This window comes from Neofelis nebulosa, chromosome 8, assembly GCF_028018385.1.
Source record: "Neofelis nebulosa isolate mNeoNeb1 chromosome 8, mNeoNeb1.pri, whole genome shotgun sequence".
Taxonomy (NCBI): Eukaryota; Metazoa; Chordata; class Mammalia; order Carnivora; family Felidae; genus Neofelis; species Neofelis nebulosa.
This window is the reverse complement of record NC_080789.1, coordinates 22,644,686-22,672,148: the sequence shown is the minus strand read 5'-3', so window position 1 is coordinate 22,672,148 and position 27,463 is coordinate 22,644,686. Positions and strand designations below refer to the sequence as shown.

General features: G+C 39.7%; 1 protein-coding gene and 1 long non-coding RNA gene across 17 annotated transcripts in view; one reads left to right on the top strand and one right to left on the bottom strand.

The window, feature by feature from the left end:
- ANKS1B (ankyrin repeat and sterile alpha motif domain containing 1B) overlaps positions 1 to 27,463 on the bottom strand; it is a 1,084,349-nt gene that overhangs the window by 56,583 nt on the left and 1,000,303 nt on the right. For 7 of the 16 annotated variants that reach the window (XM_058741674.1, XM_058741675.1, XM_058741667.1 and 4 more), the window contains 3 exons: positions 27,171 to 27,350; positions 7,839 to 7,913; positions 1,466 to 1,594 (listed from right to left, as the gene is read on the bottom strand). In XM_058741674.1, the coding sequence (XP_058597657.1) occupies positions 1,466 to 1,594; positions 7,839 to 7,913; positions 27,171 to 27,350 (384 nt within the window). The remainder of the gene's footprint in view (positions 1 to 1,465; positions 1,595 to 7,838; positions 7,914 to 27,170; positions 27,351 to 27,463) is intronic. The other 9 variants (XM_058741670.1, XM_058741668.1, XM_058741672.1 and 6 more) reach the window with 6 other exon arrangements.
- Positions 15,430 to 27,463, top strand: part of LOC131519037 (uncharacterized) — a 28,664-nt gene continuing 16,630 nt past the window's right edge. The window contains exon 1 of the long non-coding RNA XR_009265417.1: positions 15,430 to 15,856. This is a non-coding gene — a long non-coding RNA (uncharacterized LOC131519037). The remainder of the gene's footprint in view (positions 15,857 to 27,463) is intronic.

Below are 27,463 nucleotides of genomic sequence, written 5' to 3'. Positions count from 1 at the left end.
CAGGAATGACTAACCACCGTGCGGTTAGGTGATCAGATCCAATACCGCCTCGGGACAAAACGCCACTCAGGCTCCACGTTCTAGCTGCGGGGCAGTTTGTAGCAAAATGCCTGTTTTGCCTTTCCACCAATGGACTCCTCTTCAACTCTTTGAAGCTTCAGTCGGGTTCCTTTGTCATTTTTTTCCCTCCCTAATCTCCCTCAAAAAAAAAAAAAAATAGCTCTTATGTGTTGTTGTTTTTTTAAAAAAGTGAATTAAAATAATTATTTTCCTGACATGACTGAAGAAACACTGGCACTCCGCAAAACCGCAGTTGGGAATCAGGCCTGCAAACCAGGAAATTGCCGACAGGAAGAGGGTGAGCCCTTAAGGGCTGGAGAGCAGAGGGCGTGGTTAAGGGCCTTGAAAGGAGAGTTTCCAAAGGCTCAGGGATTTGGTGTTTGAGCTTTGGAGGAGGAAGGAGGTATTTCAATCCTACAGTTTTGGAAAGATTACTGCTGAAATAAATCCAGTGCTTCACAATAAGTAGGCAGTAAAAGAGGGATAGATAACAAAATGAAAAAAAAAGGCCAAATTGCTATGCAACAACCAGAATGCCCACATCTTAATCAAATTAAGAAAAATGAATTCGGTGAAATCCTTGTTTTTTAAGATATCAGTGAAGTTCGTCCTAATTGAAACATTTCTTTGTAAAAGAGGTGATTTTCCTTCTCCAGCTGTAGTCATGACAACCACCACCTGCCCTCGCCCAAACCTACGGTATTTTTTCAACACCTCCCTGTTTATATTGCATTTTTAGCTAAGCCTGATTCTCTCTTCTATTAGAAAAAAAATACCCAGTATTATAATTCTAGTGAAAAAATCTGGTAGTAGAGCCAATGTTTTGAGATCATTCGTAAGTGAGTGGAGATGTCTGTATGTGCTATACTTCTATTCATATCCATTTAAAGATCATGCTTTATCTCATTTAAGATATACAACTATATACAAAATAGATCTTAAGCTCACAAGATTCAAAGGGATTATAAAGCTCTATTTACTTGGACTTTCTCTGTATAGAAAAGGCTACTTTAAGAATAAGAGAAGGGACAGGGCACCTGGGTGCCTCAGTCAGTTAAGTATCTGACTTTGGCTTGGGTCATTGACCTTGTGGTTCATGAGTTCGAGCCCTGCGTTGGGCTTTATGCTGATAGCTCAGAACGTGGAGCCTGCTTCAGATTCTGTGTCTCCCTCTCTCTCTGCTCCTCCCCAGCTCGTGCTGTCTTTCTCTATCTCAAAATAAATAAATAAGTAAATAAGTAAGTAAATAAATAAGACATTAAAAAAAAAAAGAATAAGAATGGGAGAATACTTTAAGAGTTTCAGCAGGGGACATTTTGGTATATTTTCAACATAAAAGTAAACAAGCCAGAAACACACCCTCTATCCCCTCTGGAACCCAAATATTGAATTCATAGTAACTTACAAAAGCTTTGTAATCACACGATTGGAAGATGAGCTTTTCTGGGTGGTGTTGCCAGTACTGTACTGGAGTGGAGGCTGTGGCTTCATTTGGAGGTCGCAAGGTAATGGAAGGTTCTCCCCAGTCTCCTGTCTGAAAATCACATTTATTCTAGACGTAATATGAGCAGTTGGCCAAGTTCATTCCCTATACCTAGCCTGAGTTCTTCTTATACACGTGTGCTGGGATGTGCAAATGCATTTGGGTGTATTATGTGCACATAAATACTTTTACTGTTTATTACGGTTTTATATGTGGTAGCATCATATTTCCCAAAGCTGAGTTAATTTTTGAGGTGTGAAAGAAGTTACTCCATTTTTAGATTGACGCCCTAAGCTAAGTAATTTTAAAATAAAACATAGAGATCTTCATAAATGAGGCACTAATTCATAGTTTTCTGTCACAACAGAAAAGAACATACAACTTTGAAAAGACTTTTCTGTTTTTAACCTTCATTATTTGAAATTTTTAGTTTGAACTGCTTTTACATTCAGAATACACAGTTCCATGAATTTCAGTTTCCAAATGTGACATGTACTGTGTTCTTGGGATAATTTTATATCTCTGGAGAAAAGGTAGTAAAAGCGTGACTAAACAAAATTTTAGAAGAAAAATTACGAATGGATGACTAGTTTCCCTCGTCTGAATTCATTTGGATTGATAAAATGCCACTGTGACTGTCTTGGATGTATTCAGCTACCTTTCTCAGAAAACCTAAAACACACATGAATAATAAACACTGAAATACCAAGTTTGGTCATATGTGCAAATGATTCACAAATACAAGCACGTGCACATATGATGGCGTATCATATAACGCATATGCCCACTAAGACCTGAGACAGAAGGACATCCCGTAGTTTCATTTACCGTTTTCCATGAGGTTAGCCTCATATAACGGTTTAGTGTGAGCATCTATGAAGTGAGAGGTCCATGCTGGCAGGTGTTTGCTGGGCTCTAGTCCAATTTAGGTATTATATATGGGAGATTTCTCACTCACTTCCCTGAAGATTCTCATTTCTTGAAATTCAGCTCTTTGTTCTCAGATGGACATTAACAAAACTAGACAACAGGCAGATTTCCAAAGCCACTCTCTTTTAACCTGGACTTGGCTGGTCTTGTAGAATTATAAGGAATTACTCTTCTCAGGAGTTGAAAGAATACAAATAGGTCTCATGAACTCCAAAAACAAGTAAAACTTTGGTTAGAGACCAAGTGTCATAGAAGTACTAGCAAATAGGTTGATGCTGTAGGGTTTCTTAAGGAAGATTTTCAAGGAGTCTAGGATAAGAATGCAAAATTGTGGACGGAGATGTATGTTTTGGGGAAGAAAAAGTCTACAGCTTTCATTAAATTCTTTGAAAGGATCAGAGACCCTAACAGGTTAAAAACCACAAGTCTCCAGGAATAGCTTAAATAGGATGTGTGTTTTGGGGAAGAGGACCAGCATTTCAGTTTTCTCTGTTTGGTCTGGACTTACATGAGGTGGCTGCTAATCATGGGAAGTGGTAGGCATAGGCTTTGCCTTCGGAAGTTTCTAACAGGCTCTGGAAAAATGGAAGAAAATTCTAGAGCCCCTCCAGAATGCCTTTTCACTGGGGCAGAGAATGTGAAGCTTTTCTCTTTGAGATGAGTCACTCCTAATCTCAGGAAGAGCAATGTTAGTATCGTGCTAGCTCATTAGTTTCTCACTGGAGTGTGCGACCTATCAGATTTTCTCGAGCTCTCCCTCACGCTCTAGTCTAAGCTATTCTTTGTACTTGAAGATGGCTCGGTTCTCCTGTCTCCTGTCGATACAGTTAAGACTTTACCTGGAATGATTACTTTAGCATTTTTGTGTGCCTTAGGACCCATCCTTGACTCATTCTTGAGTTTTCTCTTTATATTTATATGAACTTCTTTTTTGTAAAAGCAATGACTGACTTTAATTAATTTTAGGAGTAAGTTTTCCTCTGGCTGCCTATTATGATCTTCTCTTTTCCTTCTCTTTCAAACATCTGGTCTTAATTATGTCTCTAGTCTTTAATTCAACGGGCTGTAATTTGCTCTTTAAAAAAACTAGTAAAAATTGAAAATGTAGGAAATGTGGATTTTGATATTATTTTGAAGGTGAGCGTAATAACCTTTAAGTGATAATACCTATAGTTAAAGCTCTGGAAACATGCAGCTATGAGTTCTTAATTAAAAGCTCTCCCCAAATCTGGCAAGTCCTCTAATCTGCCCCATTAACCTGCTTCCCGCCCCCTGCCTCGATAAAGCAACAACAACATAGCAAACAGGTGTTGTACATTTAAGTCACAAGTAACACTGTTAATGGAACAACAGAAGTTTGCACGCAACTCCGTGGAATGATACAAAAAGAGGAGCTCGTTGATGTTATAAGATCCTTCGATCCAGTGTTTGCTGAGGTGACAACTTAAACCAAGCATCAGATCTTCACATTAGACCTGTCATAGTTCAGCTGGGTACACCTTGGCCGAGCTCAACAGGCAGTTTTCAAAACAGTCTGAACAGACATGGCAGGAGATGGGGGTACCACAAGTTGCGGGGCAAGGGTTGGGAATAGGGCTGGGGGTGGGGAGAAGTGGGGAGAAGCTGGGGTTATGGGGACATTTCAGGTATTAGTACATTAAGCATGCAAATCATATGCAAACTCATTCTCCAACTGTTGAATTAACTCAGGCACGTTTATAACTAAATTTCAATGTGAGTTCCGTACATTTAAAGCAGAACTACAGCCAAATGCTGATCCAAATATTTACATCATCCACATAAGTCGTAGCAGCCATTTTGGGAGTAACAAGCCCCAGCACATACCAACTCAGTCTGGAATTCATCCCGACCTCTTATTTGATAACCACTTGAAGAAGTTCGTGGCACATTCATTTAACTCTGTTTAGGCAGCGCCATCATCTGCTCTTCTATGACTCCACTTTGTCCAGAAATCACAAGCCACCTGCTTTGAATTCAGAATGATCTGACAGGGCCTCCCCTACGTGCTACGGGGGAGGGAGGAAACTATAGGGAAGATAAACACAGTCCTTACTTTATTTTCTTTGTGGCCTTGAAACATTGCTCCAGTCCAAATATTTTTAAATTCTCTATACAGACTGAATCTATCTTTCTGGAAATAGACACTGAGTTTTGTCACATTTAGGACCATTTCCAGAAATTCATTTTCAGATGAGGGAAAAGTGTTGTTAAGATTGAAGGTATAAAAAAATAAATTTATTTTCTTCCTGGAAATTCATCAACTTATTATTATTGTTTTTAACCTTGGATCAAAGAATATTTATGAGACTCAATTTATAGGTGTTGATTCTTCTCTTTGGAGTTAATTTTATGAGAATGGACAGACTTGGTAACACATTGCTACAAAGGGCAGGAATGGCCTTGGCCTTTGGGTTTGTTCCAGCTTCAACTGGTCAGCTGACAGTACAAGGGTCCAGAGAACAAGGGTGCCTTTAGGCTCACCCACCTCGGAGGCTGGACTGCAGCAGGAATGAGCTAGGGAGGAACTGAGTAGGGCAGTATATTGTATGGAATAGCAAAAGAAACCAAAAAGCAAATTAGGGTTTCTTCCTTAGCTATAAAATAATTCCACACTGTGAGGCCCATTGTCAGGTCTTGCCAAATAGTATACTCATATCAAGATGGAACCTGTATTTCTTCAGGTAAATTAATAAAATTAATTTAATAATTTCCCAGTTTTTAAAAAACGTTTGTTAATATGAAAAAAAAAATCAAACAGATGTTTTGCCTCAAAAAATGGTTTATAATCAAAACTTACATAATCAAACCTTATCCTCAACGAACAGATCTGAACACAGGTAACAATGACGCAGCAATATTTAAATAGAATAAAAAAATACAAGAGGAAAAGGTTGGGGTAAAATTCCATCTTAAACTGTTACTGACTGACAGTACTCCTTTAAAGGCTTCAGCAATTACAGAAGAGAAATGATTCAAGGCACTCTTACTAAATGTCTTCAGGCTACTTTTTTGAGCTGAAAATACTTACACCTTTCCTTTATGTTCATGTATTGAATGATCTTAATATTCCAAGTATTTGGTCATGGCTTAAAACCTCATTTACTTGATATGTATGTGCCTATGTACGTATGTATGTATAGGATATTATCAACAAAACAAAGGAAAATTAACATCATTAAGTGTCCTTTTGAGCTCAACTAACCTTTGAAGATAAAGGAAAAACATAATTTGAGATGAGAGCTTTAAACGGAAAATTGATTCTGTTGAACGGGTATTTACCAACTGCGAACCAAAAGTGCATAGTCTGGCCGAGTTTGAAGGACAGGCAGGCCATACTTAAATGTCTTTCATACCACCAGCTGAAAGGTATAAAACCACTAACTGAATTTAGTATCTATATATACTAAGTAGTATATATACCATAGAAAAAAACTCACAGAAGTCTACAGATAGATTTTTATTGGATGGCAGAGTCTAAAATGCAGCTTTTAAACTTTGCCTTATTTCAAAAGATGGTAAAACCATATGACTTTTAGTTCATATGCACCAGATTCATAAGGCAAATGCTAAAATATCATAGTGTGTAGCTTTCTCCCTGCAAACTGGAAACTGAAGAAACTCCATATTCTATATGCTCCGTGCATACAAAGGGAAACACTGTCGATATCCTCATTCTCTTCTTGATAAAAAAATTTCCTAAAGATGTCAGTAAATAATTACGACTTAGATTATTATCACTTAGATTCCTAACATGAACAGAAAGGTACGGTATTTTCCAAGCCTTGTATTATTCTTTAAAAAAATTTTTTTAAATTAGGATTTAATTGATTTTTTTAAATAGAAGCTTTTAAATCTTTTATACTAGGAACTGTTTCCACCTACCTGCTTATAAATTTAGTTCTGAATATTAACAAACATTATTCTCTATTTCTTCAGAACACTTAATGAAAAACTAAAATGATTTTAAATGACAACTGTTATTTTAAGGTTTCACTTTCAATAATTCTGACAAATATCAGAGATGGGCTACCCAAACATTCATAAGTTATACATGATTACATGTATTTTCTGTCATCTCTAAGGCTCTGAAGAATGTTAGATAGAGCTCTATGCTTATAAATATGTATACATATATTTGGATGTGAATGTAAAGAAAGTCCTCCTACAAACATTCACACACACATAAAAGCAGGATGCCACAACAGTTGTTTTAAAAATCTTCAGGAATAAAGAATGCTAGTTTGGTCAAATGCCGTTGGTTATACTAAATTTGTTCCTTTTGATGATAAAGAGCAGAGATGGCCACTTCTGAACATGAAAAAGCACTGGTTAGCATTTACGGGTTCGGGAGGGACCACTGGTTCACTGAAGCATCAGTACCAGGCAACGTAGAGACCCCAAGATCCCAAGAGCCAGAAGTCCCATGCACAGGAGGGGTGTGCCTGATGTGGCTCCCCTAAAAAGGCCCTCACATGCCACCCCGAGAGCTCTGCTTAGTGATTCTCAACCAAATGTCTCAACCTCTCAGACAGCTCAGACAGCAGGCTATCCAATGGCAAAAATTTATTCAACAGGATGTGAAAACAGGATTGTATTTTAAAATACAAAGCAGAAAAGACCAAACATGAAAATGTCTACTTTCCAAACAAAAAGTGATTTTTTTAAAGTATGCAAAGGTAAAATGTGAATATTTGAATATTAGGTGGCTCAGTGTAAAATGGGTCATGATTGCAACACTTTCCAAAGATCAATTCAGAATCGTCAAATGGAAAAAGGCTGAGAACCACTTTGTAGCCGTAACAGTGCAGCTCCTGGCTATACTACTCCCACACTTGCATAAAATGTATACAGAATATCATGCAAATCATACTCCAATATTTCTCACAAGTAAAGCACACGAACCTTTGAGAACTGTTAGACACAATGGGTTGAAAAGCCCATGGACATGGGGAAATACAAGATGAAGAAGAATAACACCGATATATACATGTGTGTGTGTATATATATATATATATATATATAAATATATATCAATTTACCCTTTTCCTTCTTCCTGTAAAAGCAAATTAACACAGACACCTGGGATGAAAGTCAAAACTCACATGGGACAGATTTTAACTGCAGACTTTAAAACCAAGTATGTTTCTCATTTTAGGACAATGTTGGCACGTCAACTAGTCACAAGGCACAGTGAATGAAATATAATAGACAAGATCTCAGGAGTCATTAGACATCACGAATTTTCTGCATTGCCCAGGACACAGTACCTGTAGCTATTGACAACACTTTGCAACACATTACAGAGCGCAAGTTCAGGAAAGAAAATAACCATTTGTAACCTTACATTATGAACCTGATGGATGGCTGAGAAAGGAAATCCAGCGTTCTGATTCGTCCATATCTCACAGACAGACGACTGCTGATATAAACAGAAAACTATCTCATCTTGTCAATATTTAGAACATGGCAGCTACCATGGTAGAATCAAGGAAAGTAAGGAGGAACATAATAAAAAGCAAAGAATCACATTTCTTAAACACTGACTCACGCACATACACACACACACGTGCACGCGCACACACAAACTCAAAAAATGTTTTAGGATGCCCAGGTTTAATAATTGGCTTCCAAGTCATTCTTTTGCTTAAAAGCATTTTGGGTTGGCTGAAGGGGGGGGGGTGGGTAAGAAAAAAAACACTTATGCATTAGTTTTATATCAAGGGAGATTACCAATAAATGCACATCTTGGAAAAAGCAAACTGTTTTACATTTGCCAAAGAGAACGGAAATATCTTCCCTCTTCACATCATTCATTTCAGAGGATAAATAGTTTCATGAAGTTCAAGATGGGAAAAAAGCCTTTAACGCAGAATAAATGTTTTTATTTTCTTATCTTCAATGACCAAAAGCAGACAATGCAATAAAATGACTTTCCTGACTTAGTCATTGCTCCACTTGATAAACCTAGAAGATCCTTCTCCCTCCGGAGTTCTCAAGGGCAAAACTGCGGTTGACATGGAAAGAAGCATCAGTCTGCCACTCAGCAGTGGAAGTGTGTGTGGTGGGGGAGGCAGGAAGGAGATTAGAGCAGGGAGGGGTTGGGGCCAGGAAGCCGGGGTCTGTTACTGAAGCAGAAGCTTTGGTGAACAGCACTGGGGAGCCTAATGAGTCAGCTCGGTGATCTCAACTCTCCACCACACCATTAACAATTAAATAATTAACAATTATTAAAAGGCAATAATGTTTGCTTAGAACCAAATGCCAAACTAAGTCCCCTCCCGGGAATTACAGCAGAACCACCAAATAAAGCGAAGAGACTCCTGGCTTGATCTTTATAGAGTTCTTTTCCTGAATTCCATCATTCTAAAAGACACCATGAAATTGAATCACAGAAAATGGCAGCATGCCTAAACTTACTCAGTAAGCACTGTGAACATCCCCAGAATTCACAAGCAGGCCGTACAAAGATCATGCAGGAAGGAGATAAGAACATAACCACAATATGGTTTAGAAGCCCGGCAAAGAACAATCGCATCAGCAAATGAATTATGGAAAAGAAACTTATCCCTGGCTAAATGTCTTCCCTACCTCCACCCTCCCAGAAATGCTCACCAGCAATTTAACATCTCTCTGTCCAGTTACAGTGGCATGTCCCACCCACACACAAACATCTTTACTTTCCATCCCTTCTGTCATCTGGATGACTTGCTGGGGACGGATTGTTAGGTAACTGGCATTTCCTTAAGGGAGTAAGATCCCTGGGGGCCTGACCAAAGGCAACTTCAACCACCTCCCACTTTAAGTGGTTTAATCAGGTTTGCTACTCTCAGCTCCCTCTCTAAACTCCATGCTATTTCCTCCACAGGGGATCTTCCTCTTCCTTTCAAAAATTAAAACTCTAGCAAGCTAAGTGTTGCCCATTAACCTCCCAGCCTCATCTACAATAGCTGCCATCTGATTTAAATATACTAACTCCATGCTTTGGTGGGACTGCCATCTTAACTGGCATAAAACATACTTCTAGGATATCCTTGACCTTTTCAGTACTATCATCCACAGTTCTGAGCTAATTCTTTTACAACTTTCAGAGACTTTTAGTGCTAGAAGTAACCTGGGGACCGCTTGTCATCTGCCAGATGAAGGCACTGAACTGACATTCAGAGAGGGTAAGTGGCTTGCTCAGGTCACACAGGGGAGGGTCACAAGTCAGCCTGTGGGGATGGCTGGGAAGGAGTGCCAGCTTGGTACTGACTTCACAGGAAGCCAAGGAAGGCAAAGGGAATCTCGAGTTATATGGAGATATGTATTGTGTTACTGATCCCGGAACAAGTGTCTGTAAACGGAACCAGTTCAACGAAGAGTCTCAACTCCATTGGAGTTCAAATAACCTGAATGTTTTATTGTTTTCCAATCCTTATTCCCAAATGGGCCAGCCCAGTCTCCCCTCCCTGATGGGCATCAGGCCACTTGACATTTTGCGCAGATCTCCTAACTTCCTGGTCACTGTGAGTCACTAAGAATCCATTTTGTATGCAACTCCAGTATCATCTGATTTGAACTTTGCCTTCCCTTACCACAGGCCAGTCTTGAGGCTTAAAAAAACCCATGGTGGCTAAAAGAGATTTGATTTGTACTTGGTCCTCTTCTCCTTTGTTCTTCCTGTAGGAGCAGGGAGGAGTGGGTTGGAATGGTCAATCCTGGAAACCCAGGACCCCAAGCTCTATCTCCTTCATGCCCTTTGTTGGGGAGGAGAGCACAGGAGAAGGACAAGGGCCTCTTTTCTTATCTGGCTATGGCTAGATTCTCCGTCGGCTGCACTGCTTCTCCAGGTGATACTAATGCGGCTTCCAGCATCCGTGTGTAGCTGGTGCACCCACCCTGCCCCACCCCCACACAGGTTCTGCTGTGTACCCCTGTGAGATCTTTGGAGGGCTCTGCTGAGGAAGGGGAGTGGGTCCCCACTGCACAGTTCCTGATGTGAGAAATACGTCCCCAGCTTGACTTCCTCTAACCTCTCCTCGGCCCTCCTAGCGTCCATGCTGGCCCCTTGGATGGGACGCAGGGGAGAGGGTATAACCCAACCTCCTCAGGACGGGCTTGCTCTGTGACCACTCCCCTCTCTGCCAGGAGATGTCCCTCCAGTTCCCTCTTCTTCAGCTCAGGCTGGTGTATCTGCTTGTCAGAATTCCAACTGTGGAAAGAGATGCCAGTTTCCCCTTCTGGTAGGTTCCCCCACTCTGGATAGACCTTCCTCTTAGAGCTCTTCTCACTAGGCTTAGAGGGCACGGGGACACCTCTCTCCTCTGCCACATGCTCTCCTCAATGGCTCAGACAGTTCTCAGCCCTTCCCAACACCAACCTTCTGCCTGTGCAGACAGGTAGCTGACTGGGCAGGGCAGGACTCATTACCTCTTGCTCAATCCTGAACAAGGTATCTGGCTCCATTCTCAGCAGCTTTCTCTTGAGAATGTTTGGTACTTAGTACCTACATGAAATTTCCCACTTAACATCTTGTTACACGAATATTATCTTCCAACAGTCCCAGAAAGTTACCACAGTTAAGGAGGGAAGAGACCATCTTATGCATCACTTATTTTATTTTTAGAAATCCATATAAAAATTTTTTCAATGAAGAAAAAAAACCTACCTCTAGTCACATACACTGAAGAGACTTTGTATATGGTTTATATACATTTTAAAGATGTTACAATAACTATTTTCATGTATAAGCTATGTCTTAAACTTAGAAAAAATAGAACTTCTATAATTTCCAACAATTAATTGACTCAATGCAAATGGTAAAAAGTCAGACTTTTAAAAAAGAGTTGAAAGTAGATGCAGTTAATTGAGTTTTAGTTATGGAGGTTGTTGAAGAAAAAGCTGATAATTTCAGATACCTCAGTAATTCTGTTGGCAATAAATAATTCATCAGGCTCAAAGAGCAATTACTTCAGGGGGATCAGCTGTCACTGGTGTCTTCATAATATAAAATGGCTCTTCTTCTAGACACAATGGTTATTAGACTGAGTGCCAGAATGATTTTTTTTTAAATGCAAAAGAGTTTCCACCCCAGAATTTCACTACATTGATGAAGATAATATTTCAGGGTACAACTTGTACTGAAGTGCTGAGTTTTGAACAATTCTGAGAAAGAAAATACTGGTGATAAGATTTCATCTAGGGCCCAAATTCCTAGAACAGTAGTAACTTAAATCTAAGCTTCGATTAAGCTTTAGAATGTCTTCATCTGTGAAGAATAATAATAGTATTTGACCCACTTATTTCATCAGGTTGTTCTGTAATTCGTTAAGCTTCACGAGAGACGGAACTTTTTCACAGCTAAATTTCTAGGACCTGGAAAGTAGAAGGCCGTCAAATGTATTTACTGAATCAGTGGAATCATAGAATGTGTTCAAAAGTTTCTTGGCAAATAGTAAAGCACTACAGGAACATTAATTACTGCTGTTCGTTATCATTTGTAATTGGGCCGCTTTGTTGTTGACACTTGTGCCTTCCGTCAACGACGTCACTGCTGACGTATTTCTGGTAAAAGGCACCAGAAATTAACCTTGCAGACTTTTTATTAGAACACTTCTCATCTTTCCTGATAAAAGCTGACAAAGGCTGCTCACTTTGTTGAAGAGAGAAGGAACATTTGTAATTAGTACACCTCTATGTTAAAGGCCAGCTTAAACAATTCTATAAAAGGATGTTAAACATCCCTCTGCAAGTTCATTTGCTTATTTCTCAGGCTAACTTAGCTTATCTGAACCTGAATTACCATGAGATCCAAATAAATGGGGATTAAGGAAAGATGTGTAGTAGTCTTATAACTGAGATATAATTAATAATTTAATGTTGATTTCCTTGATGAAGTGAAGGTATATAATTTTATCATTAGTGTAGACCTCTCTCCTCACTCTGGAAATGTTTTCTTAAAATACAACACACAGCTCACTCATTCTTGTCACCGTCCTGTATGTCAGGTTACCAGGAATTCAGTTCAGAAAATACAACACACTTGCATTCAAATCTACTGACAAAATGGAAAGCGCATTCTCCCTCTTCAAGGTTTTCTTCCTAAAGGTGGACTTCTTTTCTGCTCAACTGGTAGCAATCCAGTAGTTTATAGTATATTCTCTCTTCCTCCTCATCTATTTCCCCCCCTCTTTACCGGAGCATTCTCAAACAGTGCTATAACATCTTCTACTAAAAGCCAACAGACTCCTTCCCTTGACCACCTACTCAATTTCTGCTCTTCTTTAAGAACCACAACACCCCAAGAGGTGCCTATGCCGTCTCCATGTTCCCTTTTCCTGTCCTCACTTGAGTTCACCTTTCTCCTGAGCTCCAGACTCAGACACCCAGTTGCCTTCTTGGCACCTCTACTTTGATGATTAATAGGCATCTTAACCTTAAATGCCCAAACCAAGCTCCTGCTTACCTCACCTTCTTTTTTAAGCCTTCTTGTCTTAGCAAATGGCAAATCCCTTCTTCCAGTGGGAATCATCCTTTTGCTCACATTTCCCATCCAGGAGCAAATCCTGTTGCATCCACTTCTACAGCCTTCTCATCCTATCACTGCCTGATCCAAGCCATTACCTTTTCTCACTTGGATTATTCCATAAGCTTGCAAACTGGTCTCATTGCTTTCACCCTTGCCTCCTTAGTGCTTACTCTCAATACAACAGCCACCATGACCTGTTTGAAATGAAAGCTGCATTGTGCTGCTCTGCTCCATTTAACTCACAGGGAAATCCAGAGTCCTAACGATGGCCTGCAAGCATCTCCGTCCTCTGGCACCCATCTCCACTTCATCTGTCTACCCTCCGCTCCTACTATTCTTCTTGCTGGTTCTGGACAGCAAAGCACACTCCTGCTTCAAGCCTTTGAATGTGTCTCCCCTTCTGCCTGAGATGGTCTTCCTCCAGCTACTGTGGGACTAGCTCCCTTATCTCCCGCAGGCTCTACTCCCATGTCACCTTCTCAGAGAAGACTTCCCTGAGCATCTGGCATATTATATCCAAATTAAGTCTATGTTTTCCACACTGTAAACAGATTATTCTTTCAAGCGGAAGTTGAACGTTTAAAAAAAGTTTACAGCATAGGAATCTGTCTCCCTGGCACCCTGACATCATTCCAGGATAGCTACTGCATCTTCTGAGCACAAGGCATGGATCACAAAGTAAGTAGGAAACGGTTCTGCTTTTTGTCACTGTTTATGGAATGCACACTGTTACAGACACAATCCCTTTTCCACTGTCCGGACCAGTAGTAAACTGGGATTCAGAGGCTGATGGTGGGTCTTGGAATGGAGCAAGCTGACAGTAGCTCCGTCTACCCACCAACACCAATTAGGCTCTGAAAACCTGCCAACACTGTGTAGTTAGTTTAATAATAATAAAAAAAAAAAGTGTGTGAATAGAGCCCTCTGGTCAGATTCTACCAGAGATGAAATTTCCTGCCTTGTTCTAGCCCTGAAAAAAAAATCATTTTTTTCTCAGTTTCTCCCTTACTTTTGTCATAATTCTTTCACACTTCGGGTTGTTCAGAAATTGACCAGAAAGAATCCAACAAGAAATAGGAAAGGTTCAGGGTGAAAGCTAAAAGTATAATGAAGCCCATTCCTTCTCTTGGATGCCAGCACTTCTAAAATAAAACAAAAACAAACTTGAAGACTGAACAAAACAGCTTCAAAGGCAAAAGAAAAAAGGGCACCCTAACAAAGGAAGGCTCGGGCAACAGCCAGCGGACTTGGCGGCTCCTTGAGCAGAGACTAAAATGAGATCCATCAAAAGATGGAGTCAAAGGGACTCGGTTCAGGCAAGGATTAATGCACCAAACACCTCTGTCTTTTCTTCCAGCAGTGACGGCCCTGCAGCCCCTTCCTCCAGGGGCACTAACGGAACGCTGCCTGGAAATCAGAAAACCGGAACCCTCTGTCTCTCCAGAGTTGTCCAGAGGCCGTGAGGCAGCCTCGGATCACTTCTGTCCCTCTGCTGTTGATACAGAAAAGGTGCCCCTCTGCCCCATGCACATGGCCCTCAACTGTATGTGATTCTTCTTTTTCAACTATACTTGAATGTCTCAAGTTCAAGTTTTTTTGTTTTGTTTTGCTATTTATTTGCCACCGACGCTTGTTGTAAAAGTTTTCAGATGGACTGTTTCATTTGCAGGGGACGCTGAACTCAAGAAAATCCTGCTTCCTGTCATTTCTCCACCTTTCTGAAGAGCAGTCCTATCAAACCTTGGTGACCGTGACCTTCCCGTGTGTCCACAGGGAAATTCTTGGACAGATCACCTGCTGGAAGTGAAAAGTCAGGCCAACAGTTGTTCTCGGTGTGAGACCCCCTATTGCTGGTGTCCGCATTAATCCATCTAGCAAAAGTGGGAAGGACTAAATACCATTTTTGGTCCCATCATAAGTCCATTGGTACGATAGAGATTCCGATTATAAATTCCTATTGCTTGCCCAAATTTACAGGTTTCTCTCTTTCCCTCCCCTCCTACCTTCCTTTCTCCCTCCCTTCCTTCCTTGTTAACTAATTCTGCTACTGACAGCACATAAAATCAGCCCTCAGCTACCAGAGTAGGAGAGAACTATAGGCTTTATGATTTTTGTTATTCATTTGTAGAGATAATGTATAACCCGCATTCCCTAATATGACAGTTGTAACCCTAAATGACAATACACAATTATTTATGATATCTCTTCAGAAAAAAATAAAGCAGGGCAAGAAAAAAGGAACATTGCACAGTCCAGATCTTATTGTCCCAGTTTCTCTGGATATTGTAGGGAATTTAAGTCAAGTGGGATCATGCTGCTTATTGCAATATGGGCTATTTGTTCTGCCTCAGACTTTGGATGTCACCATTACTGATACATTTTTTCAGAACAACTAAACACCTAAAAACCAGAAATATTAATAACTCATTCAGAAAAGCAGCGATCAGCTTTTTTATCATAACAGGAATTGCTGCAAAGGAACTGGATTTGGCAGAGTAATACTGTTCTTTGCCTGTAACATCTTTTTATACATTATGCTCCTTTCTTGTAAACTGACACTGTCATTTTCTTTATTTAAACCCATTTATTAACTAGATGCTCAACACTGCTTCTTGCATCTGGTAACAAAGATGTATTGGATAAAGCCATTCATTCACCAACGTTGAGACCCCACTATCTCCTCATATTATCCTTATGCGAAATATGGACAAACGAGGTCTAGTTGAATGATTATCTTAAATGATGCCCATCCAAGAGGTCCCTGGCAGAAGACTGCATTTTTTTCTTCAGTTCTGCCTGTTCAACACTGAAATCAACACATCGGAGAAATTAATTGAAAGGCATACTTTTTCGAGGTAAGGTTTTTAAATTAGCACATTACAAACTTGGGAAGGATCACTGACACACTGAGTGTTGATCAAGCTTTACAAAACATTGATACTCTAGGACTATTGGATAAACAACTTAATAAAACTGTTTTTGCTGGAAAGGAGTAATGTAAATGTAAAGTCCTGCATTAAGGTTACACACACACCATCACCACCACCACCATCGAGGGCTGAGAAAAGAGGCACGGCTCAGCTCGTGGCCATTGGTAAAGGCTGGGAAATTTTCATGAAGGAAAGCTCAGTAGGAGTTAATGATATGTTAATGTTGTCGAGCATGAACATCAAGGAAGCAGATGTGCCCAGAGCTGGGGAGTCAGGATGCTGTGAGGCCCATATCCCACTATCAAAATGATATTGGCAAGGAGCTAGATATGATTAATAGAGTAAGGGGAAAACATCAAATTGTCTATAGTCTTAGCTATTCTCAGCAAGAGGGAGCAGATTTATCCTTCATGTTTTCTGAAGATAGCACTAACTAACTATGTAGTAGTTTTAGGAAGGCTTCAACATAAGGCAAAAGTTCTATCAGTTAGAAATTTTACGATGCTGATAGGGCTGTTTCACAAAGTGGGGGCCACCTTTCCAGTGACAAATTTAAGCAGAAACTTGTGGCTGTCTATTAAGGATGTATTAGGAGGGGTGCTGTAGTAAGTTACAAGACTAGATACATTTTCTGGCCCCTTCCCGCTCTAAGTTTCTCTGTTTTTCTTTAACAGAAGTACAGAAGAATCTTGTAGCCATTAACACAAGGTACTTCAAATTTTTGTGATGCTGCATTCAAACCTCATTAGAGACCCTATCATGTCAGGGCATCATGTGGTTCAGTTGGTTTAGTGTCTGACTCTTGATTTCAGCTCAGGTCATGATCTCATGGTTTGTGAGTTCAAGCCCTGTGTCAGGATCAGTGTTAACAGCATGGAGCCTCTTGGGATTCTCTCTCTCCCTCTCTCTCTCTGCCTCTCCCCTGCTTGCACATGGGTCTCTCTCTCTCTCAAAATAAACATACAAATATTAAAAAGAGAGAAAAGGGGTCATGTCATTTTATAACTGTTTACATGAAGCAACTGTTTGCTACTCCTGATTTGTAAAGAATGTATGTCAAGAGCGAAGGATTTTCTTTACAAAGTTTATCCATGCTCCCTTAGAGGTTCAGTTCTCTACTAACCTTGCATTTATATAAAACATTAAATATTATTAACAGAATTTGTCAAGGATTCAAAATATTGGACTAGAGCCATTTGGGGTTCTAGAACTTTGGAATGTGTTATGTCTGCTGGTACTCAGTTTGGTTCAAGATGGCACAGGGTGTTAATCAACACAGTGGTTAAAGCACAGGTTGTGAAGCCTGACTGGGTCCAAATCCTACCTGTACTTCTTAAAATCTATGAAGCCTTGGGTAAGCAACATAAGCTCTCCATGCCTCAGTCTCCTCATTATAAGTTGTATTAATTGGTACTGCCTCTGACGATAGTAGTGATGAGCTAACTACCAGATCTAAGCTAGGCAGGAGGCATGCTACTGTTCCACACGGTCTCTCTAAAAGATTTGAAGCTATCCCAATATGTGTCTAATCTGGGGTCCTAGAAACCTGCGGCTTTGTGGTGCCTATAACCTTGTGTAAATTAATCCGGCGACAAGTATTTACAGAGTGCTTATTATAGTGAATTTTAAAATGGTGAAAGAAGAGTCAGGCTTGCTGTTACACAGTCAACACACACTTCATTATAAAAGAAAAATAATTTCTTAAAATATAAAATCTAATGATAGATTTTAATATATGCTAACTCATAAAGTATTTAAAGGTATTTAAATAGGGATATCATCCATAAATCCTTTCCAAAGGGCTCCAATAATAATTGGGTTATAACATAGACAGGAACTTCTTGTTCGAACTAAGCACTGTTGTTTCCATATCATTGGAGGGGTATCAGTTTGGGCTTAGCAGTTGGAAAATAGAAATAGTTTTGTAAAACTAGGATAAATATTATGAGCTTTACTCTACAGTGCATTTATTCCCAGTTGTTTTGAAAAAGCATAGTGTAGAAGTTATCTCAAAATAATGACACTTTCTAATAAAACCACCCCAACATATAGCTTTAGAATTTATAAAATACTTTGACAGCTGCCACTTTACTTATATGTCTCACAACAATAATGTGAGATGGGCATTAATTTCATTTTAGGAAGAGAAAACTAAGACTTTGAAGGGCTAAGAGGCTTGTTCAGGGTTACAGAAGTAATAGATAACAGAGATGGGATTTTTAACCCTGATCTCATGACTTCAAATCCAATTTGTTTATTTAAAGATTTTATTTTTATATATTTATTTTATTTTTTAACATTTACTTATTTTTGAGAGAGAGAGAGAGAGAGAGAGAGAAGGGGGGCAGAAAGAGAAGAGACAGAGAATCTGAAGCAGGCTCCAGGCTCTGAGCTGTCAGCACAGAGTCTGATGTGGGGCTTGAACTCATGAACTGTGAGATCATGACCTGAGCTGAAGTTGGACACTTAACTGACAGACCCACTCAGCCTCCCCTAAAGATTTTATTTTGAAATCCCTACACCCAATGTGGGGCTCAAACTCACAATCCTGATACCAAGAGTTGCATGCTCTGGGTGCCTGGGTGGCTCAATCGTTTGGACATCTGACTTCAGGTCAGGTCATGATCTCACGGTTCATGAGTTCAAGCCCTGCATCAGGCTTTCTGTCAGCACAGAGCCTGCTTCAGATCCTCTGTCTTCCTTTCTCTCTGCCTTTCCCTTGCTCATTCTCTGTCTCTCTCTCAAAAATAAACACTAAAAAAAAAAAAAAAAAAAAAAAAAAAGAGTCATATGCTCCACTGACTGAGCCAGCCAGGCAATCAACCCCAAATCTGGTATTTTAAAAATCTCATCGGGGGCGCCTGGGTGGCTCAGTCGGTTAAGCGTCCGACTTCAGCTCAGGTCATGATCTCTCGGTCCATGGGATCGAGCCCCACGTCGGGCTCTGTGCTGACAGCTTACAGCCTGGAACCTGTTTCAGATCTGTGTCTCCCTCTTTCTCTGACCCTCCCCTGTTTATGCTCTCTCTCTGTCTCAAAAATAAATAAATGTTAAAAAAAAAAAATTAAAAAAAATCTCATCAAGTTTAGTATGAAACACTGAAATCAATACTTATGTAATAAAACAATTTTTCTGCCAGACATTCTCAGAATGTCAAAATGGGTTTATTCAGGTGCCTACTACTGATATTTCTGCCTGCATAGAAGACATTCCCATTTCTGGTCATGGCACTCTGTCCATGGGAGGGGGCTCCTTTTCCACCCCTCAATCTGTGTGGTGCATGTGGAGCTAAAACCACCCCCAGGCAAACTCTCTCTCTCTCTCTCTCTCTCTCTCTCTCTCTCTCTCTCTCTCTCTCTCACACACACACACACACACACACACACACACACACACCTTCTTCTGTGATTAGCTTTGGACAGATAAGTGATCCAAAACAGGCTGATCTGAACAAATGGGACCCAATGACGGGACTTTGGGGGGAACTCTTGGAAAGATAAGCCCTCTTTCTCATAGTTTCCAGTTGAACAGAAATTGGATTTGAAACTCCCTCATACAGAGAAAGACTGTTTGGGAAAAGAGCCAATCCAGAGGGAGCAGAGCTGAGACACGAAGAGCCAAAGAGCAAGACATCATATGAGCATCTGGACCCAGGTCTACTTGGACTTGGCAGTGAAATAATTCAAACACATGCCCTTTTTAACTGAAGACACCTTGAGTTGGATTTTTGTTAGTTGCACGTACATAGAAGAGTCCCTACTGGAATTTTACTTTAGTCATATACAAATGGAATTAACTGAGACAGGACCGCATAATCAGCCAGATTTCTAAAAAATTTTGTCTTCATTTTTTTTTTTTTACATTGGAAAAAGAAAAGGAAGAAGGAGAAGGAGAATAAGAAGATTCTCCTACCCTTGAAAATTTATCAAGGTCAGATCAGAAAAGCCAAAACTCTGACCTGTGGACCCAAGAACTAGACTGAATATAATGAGAAACATTCCAAAGATTTAACAAGTGGAAAAATAGCCTGGTGTGCCTCTTTGTGAATAAGCTGCTCCCTGTTAGCAAGCCTAAGGCACCACTAAATATCACGAGGTCAATTCCACTGAAATAGGATTTTTATATATTGTCAGATTTCTTATTTATTCAGTTGAAAATAGGATCTTTTATGCCGATCTTTCTTTTAAAAAAAAAAAATCCATAGTCTGTTTTTAATTGGGAACGTTCCCTTTGGTTAAGTACCAGGACATGGAGGGAAGGTGGAGGCATCAAAGCTTCTTTAGCAAAATGAACAGAGCTATTTAGGTCTGACTGGAGTCTGTCAGAACAAATTCCTGGTCGTCTAATTTGCCTCACTGATGGACTTGACAGAGAATGAAAGAATCCAGACTTGTAAGATGAGTACCAAAATCTGAAAACGAACCCATCTGAGTGCTTTTCCCACTTCTTCCCATTATTTTTTTTTTAATTGAGGTATAGGATAGACGGTAACACTTCAGTATTTCCCAAAAGACACTAAGCACATTGAAATTTCTAACCCCAAAGTTGTGACAGGGAGAGCAGTATATATTTTGAGAAGAGACAATTAGCTGTCCACGTTAATAAACAAAGGGTGCACACATCAGGTTTAAATTCCAATTATGAAAGCAATGTTTTCCACTTTTGCTTGGTGTGATGCCTTTGGGAATAGATGGCTGGTGGTCTCGAATTCCTGGCTTGAAACTGGGCACAGATATCATCAACATCCCAAGTTATCTCTGAAGCTGGTATGTCAGCTTGTCAACTCGACAAGCTGTCAAGTCGGAAGCTCCTGATGGAAGAGCCTACTGAGTTTATTCTTCACCTTCTTTTTTTGGTTATATGTTATCTGTCTGTGCTTAAGTATCAGGAGTTGCTCTTTAGACCTTCATGGAAGAAAATTCTGAAGTCATGGACAGGCTGAACCTTTCTGAGTAGTGGCTAGGTGATAAGAATCTAAATTAAAAACTAGCCATTAACCTATGGGCATTAAAAAAATCTGATGTTAACACAGTAATAAGAAAACTTGTTAGTTTTAGGGAAAAATCACTTTGTAAAATGTTATTCCTTTAACATAGTTGTGCTATTTTCTAAAGGCTGAATCTGTAAATTCCCATAATGCCAGAGCAGTGGGCAGTATTTCTAGAAACAATAGACTTTCTCTCCCAGGGAAAAGTATGATAGAATCAATTACCATCTTCCTTCTTTCCCAAAGATGGCTAAGCATTTGCCTCATGGCTTTTTGAGATATTCATGCCTCTCTAGCTAATTTTGTGTACTGTACATTTCAAGCAAGTTGTAAATTTCATTTAAGAGAAAAATAATCCCTTCTTTGTCACTTAATGTTTTTACCTCACCATGTTAAAATAATAATAACATGCCATTACTGTAAGATATTCTTTGCTACATACTTTCTTTTAAAGTTTTTACTTAAATTCCAGCTAGTTCACATATTAGTGTCAGGTGTACAATATAGTGATTCAACACTTCTATACAACACCCAGTGCTCATCACAAGGGGGGGGGGGATGGGTTAAACAGGTGAGGGGGATTAAGGAGTGCTACCTACTTTTGTAACCTGAATTTGTAGAGAATTATTCCATCTATCTTCTGCTTCTCCTGGCTTTGTGATCACTACACAGATCCCTTCTCCATCATAAGACACTTCTTGGGAGCCTTCATATTTATATAATTAAAATAATAAAGAGGAAAATTCCAATTCCATTGTCTATTATATATTCTAAGCATGGATAATACTAGAACAAAAAGATGGCCTTTATAGAATGCTACAACCATTTGAATGAGCATTTACCTTTCTGATATCTTTGGTACTAACTGGCCCTTTGATGAACCAGGGACCCACGGGTGATACATCTGAATTGAGAGTCATATCATCTATGTATTTACACATAAATTTCTTACCTGATACATACAAATATGCTTTCACATAACTTATCTTATCTGATACACACAAATCCCAGAGGCAGGATTTATCCACATTTTAAAGAAAACTGATGTTCGGAGAAACCACATGACTTGGTACAGGTCACACAGCCAGAAAGAAACCAAATCAGAACTCCAAATGAAGAAGCCACTAAGGAAACAGCATCCACTGTTTGGAGAAACCACACACAAGGACCTCTCTGTATGCACAGTAAACCCCACCCACATACAAAGCTTTCACAAACATGTGTACAGGGCAGAGTTCTACCAAGCTGTGCAGAGAGGGTCTCCACCAAAAGGCTCAACAAATAACCATTATAGTTTTGCATTAAAGGGTTTTATGATGATTCATTAAAAAGCTGATTCAGGGGCGCCTGGGTGGCGCAGTCGGTTAAGCGTCCGACTTCAGCCAGGTCACGATCTCGCGGTCCCTGAGTTCAAGCCCCGCGTCAGGCTCTGGGCTGATGGCTCGGAGCCTGGAGCCTGTTTCCGATTCTGTGTCTCCCTCTCTCTCTGCCCCTCCCCCATTCATGCTATGTCTCTCTCTGTCCCAAAAAAAAAAAAAAAAAAAAAAAAAAAAAAGCTGATTCAATAAGGTTCCACTAAACTATTAGTGATTTTATCGTCATTCTTCTTGCTATACCCACATAAGTATAATCTATTACAGCATATAAGTTTGTATTTGTTGAACTTTTATGAAAATGTTTTATGTCATTTAAAAATATTTACACCATTCAGGGGCTTATATCAGTCAGATAAGTGTCTGACTCGTGGTTTCGGCTCAGGTCATGCATGATCTTGTGGTTTCATGAGTTCGAGGTCTGCACTGGGCTTTGCGCTGGCAGCTTGGGATTCTCTCTCATCTCTCTTTGCCCCTATCCCACTTACACTGTCTCTGTCTCTCTAAAAATAAATAAACTTAAAAAAATACTTATATCATTTAAAACAGATACCACAAGGTATCAAGAGCCATAGAAGAACCAGGATACGGTCAGGTAGACAGAGCTTGAGTGCTGACTCAAGCCATGAGGCACAGCTCTTACCCACCCAGGGTTCCTCGAGTACAGGAGGGACATTGTGAGGATCAGATAAGATAAAGCACATGGAATCCCAGGCACGGATTTGGCTGTGGCGGGGCTTCTATCTGACTCCCTTTCCATTTCTCTTCTTTTAACAATATCAAAAGAATGAACATTTGTAGAACTAATATGTTAAATGCTTTCAAATAAAGAAGTAATTGGTCTAGTCATACTTATTAAGTGATACTGTTTGGATCAAGAAACCCTGGCATTTCAACGGTATCAACAGTACTGATTTAGGAGCAATTCAGACCAAGCCTTTGCAGTGCCTTACATAATGCCCTAGGTGAGTTCTGATTTAGTTTCTTTCTGGCTATGTGACCCAGACCACACAAGTCATGTGGTTTCTCAGTTTCCTTGTCTTCAAAATGTGGATAATGCCTGTTTCTCAGGTTAGTGTACATCAGATAAGGTAACTGCCCCCAAATACTGGTATTTTTATTTAGATGAGAGCCTTAAGGACTTCTACATTATGGATTTTCCTCATTAATATCAAGCTAAAATTTGTTCAAAGATATGTATTTCTTTTACTATTTAGGAGTCCTTTTTATTTTTGTGAAACTAAAAGCAACATTTCATTTTTCCATAAGTGTTTTCTGTAAATGAAGGCCTTCTATAAATGGTAGGAAGTTTCACATTGGGAATTTCTTGTTTCTTAGTAACTTTGGAGACTGTGGTCCCTTAACTTGATTAGCCCCATTACTCTCTTTTATTATTCATTTTCAGAGTATTCTGATTTCTAAATAAATATCACTTGAGAACATTTCTAAAGATGGCGAGTAGGCCCTAAATACTGGAAATATTTATCCCCCTTCTGATCGGCTTTCCATAGTTTCACTTTATTTTCACTCACTACAGAACTCGGACTGAAAAGCTGATCAGCCACATGCTATGTGCACATGAGCAATTGTGTAGGATACTTCGTTTGTACTCAAATGAGATAATAGATGTGAAAGTACTTTGAAAATTTAAAAGCTCTATGGGCATTAAGTTATTATTATACAAACGTGAGTGTGACATTCATTTATTAGAGGCAGGGAAATATGGGAGCATTTCAGAGCTTCTGAGCTAATGAGTCCAATTTAGAACTGTAGGCCAGAAAAGTGATGTTTTCAGCATGACAGAAACCCATTGTCTAGATGTGATTATATCATTATGTTCAGTGGTTTAAAAAATGTTATTAGTACTGAACTCAATTCCATCTCTCACATATTCATTTAAGACAATTTGATGCCAGAATATTATTTATATCAGAATAAAAGCAAACAATAGCCACAGTATTTAAAAGCCACTGGATTCCAAGATAGGTATTTTTCATACTAGTTCAACCTGAACACCGATAATTAAACATCACTCTAGTGTTACTTTTGAAAATCATTTGCCAATGAACAAATTTCATAGTGGAACGGACATTAAATGTATCTCAATTTAACTGTAAGCATTGGTTTTCCAGGTTAAGCAAAACACTTCCAAACATCTACTGAGTAGATCTTAAGAGGGCAACACTCCTATGAATTATTGCAACCACCAAGAACTTGAGGTTTCTGGCCTATGACTAGAATTCCAGATCACTCTGGTGGAGTCTCTGCTGAGAACAGATTTTCTGACCTGGTGATTTTTCTCTTAATTGCATTTTCCTTTTTTTTAGTAAATTAGCAAGACTGAAGACGGACTTGTGTTGTTTGGTTAGGTGAGCCTTACCCATGCAACAAAAGCCCCTTGGGAGAAAGGTCCTGGGACAGAACCTCAGGGACCAGGCTCCTGGTTGGATGGAGGTGTAACTAGCTGCTTGCCTACCGAAATTTTAATTTCTAATCCAAGTCTTTAGGAAGACCCAACTTTATTGGCTAAGCACATAGCCTCGGGGAAGAAATGTGGCATGGGGAGAGCATGACAGGTTGTTAAAAAAGCAAATGGATTTAAATAATCATCCTAGCAAATGACCAGAAAAGAAAGGATAAGAAAAAAACACCAATTGAGTGGTTGAGTGATAGAAAAGCACTTAAAAAAAAATAAAACTGTTCAACAACAAAATCACAGAGTATTTCATATTTTGACAGGTTAAAGCTTTGAGACTATTTTTAAAAGGTACACATTCATTTCTCCACGATTTCTGGCATTTCTAGACTAGGAAACATCCTCAAGAGAAACAAACAAAAAACTGCAATTAACACAACCGAAAGAGTTGCAATCCCAGAATTCTTTTCCTTATTGATTAGTTTCTTGTAGTGCCATCTCCTATTTTCTCTGCTTTCTCTGCAGCCAAAGTGCTGTATTGAGCGGCAGGATTTCAGAAAGGTCTAATACGCTCCTGGCTCCTGGCCTATGTCTACATCAGTCATTCGATTGCTGTGAGCAGTACACGTGAGGAAAACAAGCATATCCACACAGACCCTCTGTGGCTCGCCACGTCCCATCCACCCTTTTATCTATCCTCTCTCTGCTTTTGGGCCTTTATCACCTGGCCAGATACAAGTTCATTCAACTTTCTCAAGGATAGGACAATTCTTGAAAGGGATGCTTTCCAATCGGAGTGATGGGAAAAACATCTGGGCTATTCAACAAGAAATACTAGCCTTTGAATCTCACGAGGGACCTAAGGGAGAAATCTTGCTAGATTATCTCTGAGTGTTCACATGCAGGCAGAGGAGTAATTAATTTCCTCTTTGAAAAAACTGTGTTGTGTGCAGAAATGTCATAAATTATAGGAGGATCTCAGATAGGTGATTTTGTTTTTGAAGTTGGCATAGTCAACAGTAGCTAATGCTCTTTAAGGAAGGATCCTCCTTTACCCAGGAAATAGAAAGGTTCAGAAAATACCCAGTTGGTACTAATACATAAAGACTACATGGGTCAAACTTAAAACAAATCATGTCTCTGAAATGCTGTCATTACAGAAATTTAACCACATATATGTGATCCACAAATACTAACAAGTAGCAGGAAATATATGAACAGCTTGGGGGAAAAAAGCTTTCAGACTCTAAAAGAACATCAGTGAAAACAAGAATAAGGATTAAAAGATAATACTTAACAAGAGAGAAAAGGAAAATTATTCATTTCTTGTAACTTGTACATTTTCATCTCCCTTCAAGAAAAGATTCTCCATAATCCTAACATTGCCATTCCCTGCACAAAGATCCCAGAGAACAATTCAATATTGAGAGAGCTAAAAGGAGTTGCAATATACCAGACTCTCTCTCTCTCCAGGGTATCTGCAAGCAGAAAAGTCATGGTTTCCAGAACATTCTCTTCACATTTTTCTTTCATGAGCGGCAGCACAGAATGTTTACCAAAGGCTTTTCAAAACAGAATCTCACCAAACAGTTGAGAAAAATATTTAACAAGCAAAGCAAAGCAATTACAGTCGAATTTTCACCTCAAGATTCTCATCTTAGGTGTGGGAGGCAGAGAGAAAACTCTTAACACACCAGTCTGAACCTGGAAGGAGGATGAAAACAGTTGATTCTGCCAGTTGTTGTCAACAAATCCAAATCTTTGAATCTCGAGGACAAACGCTAGAGCCGTAGCTGCCCCCCTGGATGTGTGTTAAGAACAGTTCCACTGTTGGGTATGGCTGACTCATGTTTCTGAGCGGCAGTCTGAGGGCAGGTGAGGCATGGACACCTCTACCAAAACCACAGAGAGGGCTAAGCATGAAAGATCTCTCTTTTCAGTTCTTTGTGTCAAGCAGCATCATCACCTTCAACTACTCAAGGTGACACCGTGAGATGATCCAACCAGTCCCAACAGTGTGATACTGTTCAAATATGTTAACCCGGAAGGAAATTAACAACATCACGAGGAGTTACTACTTCCCCCCAACTTCTGCTCTGTCATCTAACCAATTTACATTTTATAACCCAGACTTTTGTTATTCATTTTCATTATGATTTCATTCTCACGCGGGATGATTCCCTTTGGCACAAAGACTTTCTGGGTGCAATGGGATCAGACAACTTCTCCCATAAGAATGGATAACAAGGACCTGGGTATACGAGCCATTCCCGGAAGGTGTGTTTTCAGTCTGGTTTGAGCGAGTAGGGAATGAAGGCCATAGCATAAGACGGTAAAATTCCAGCTGGGTGGACAACAGGCATCCATCGGCTCACTGCAAGCTAGTGTTCAATACTAGTTTCAGAATGCATTACTCGATATGGGTGAAAGGCAAAAATATCACAGAGGCTTTTAACACCTTACCTGGGCCATCTGCCTCTCCAGTTTTGATCGGGGAATATCATCAAAGTAGTTTTCATTTCTTCTCCTCCTTGCATCGCCCTGCATGATAATGTGAGGAACGTCTAGGGAGCCACCAGTGGTGTAAGTGCTTTGGCTAAGTGATGGAGACAACTGAGGAGGAGTGTGATTACCACTGGGATCCTGAATGGAAATACATCATGAAATAAATACCATGTTCTTGTGGCTAACCTTTGGTTTCACAATTGTGAAATACTGACAAGACACACTGCAGGGGTGGGGAGTCATTTCTGAAT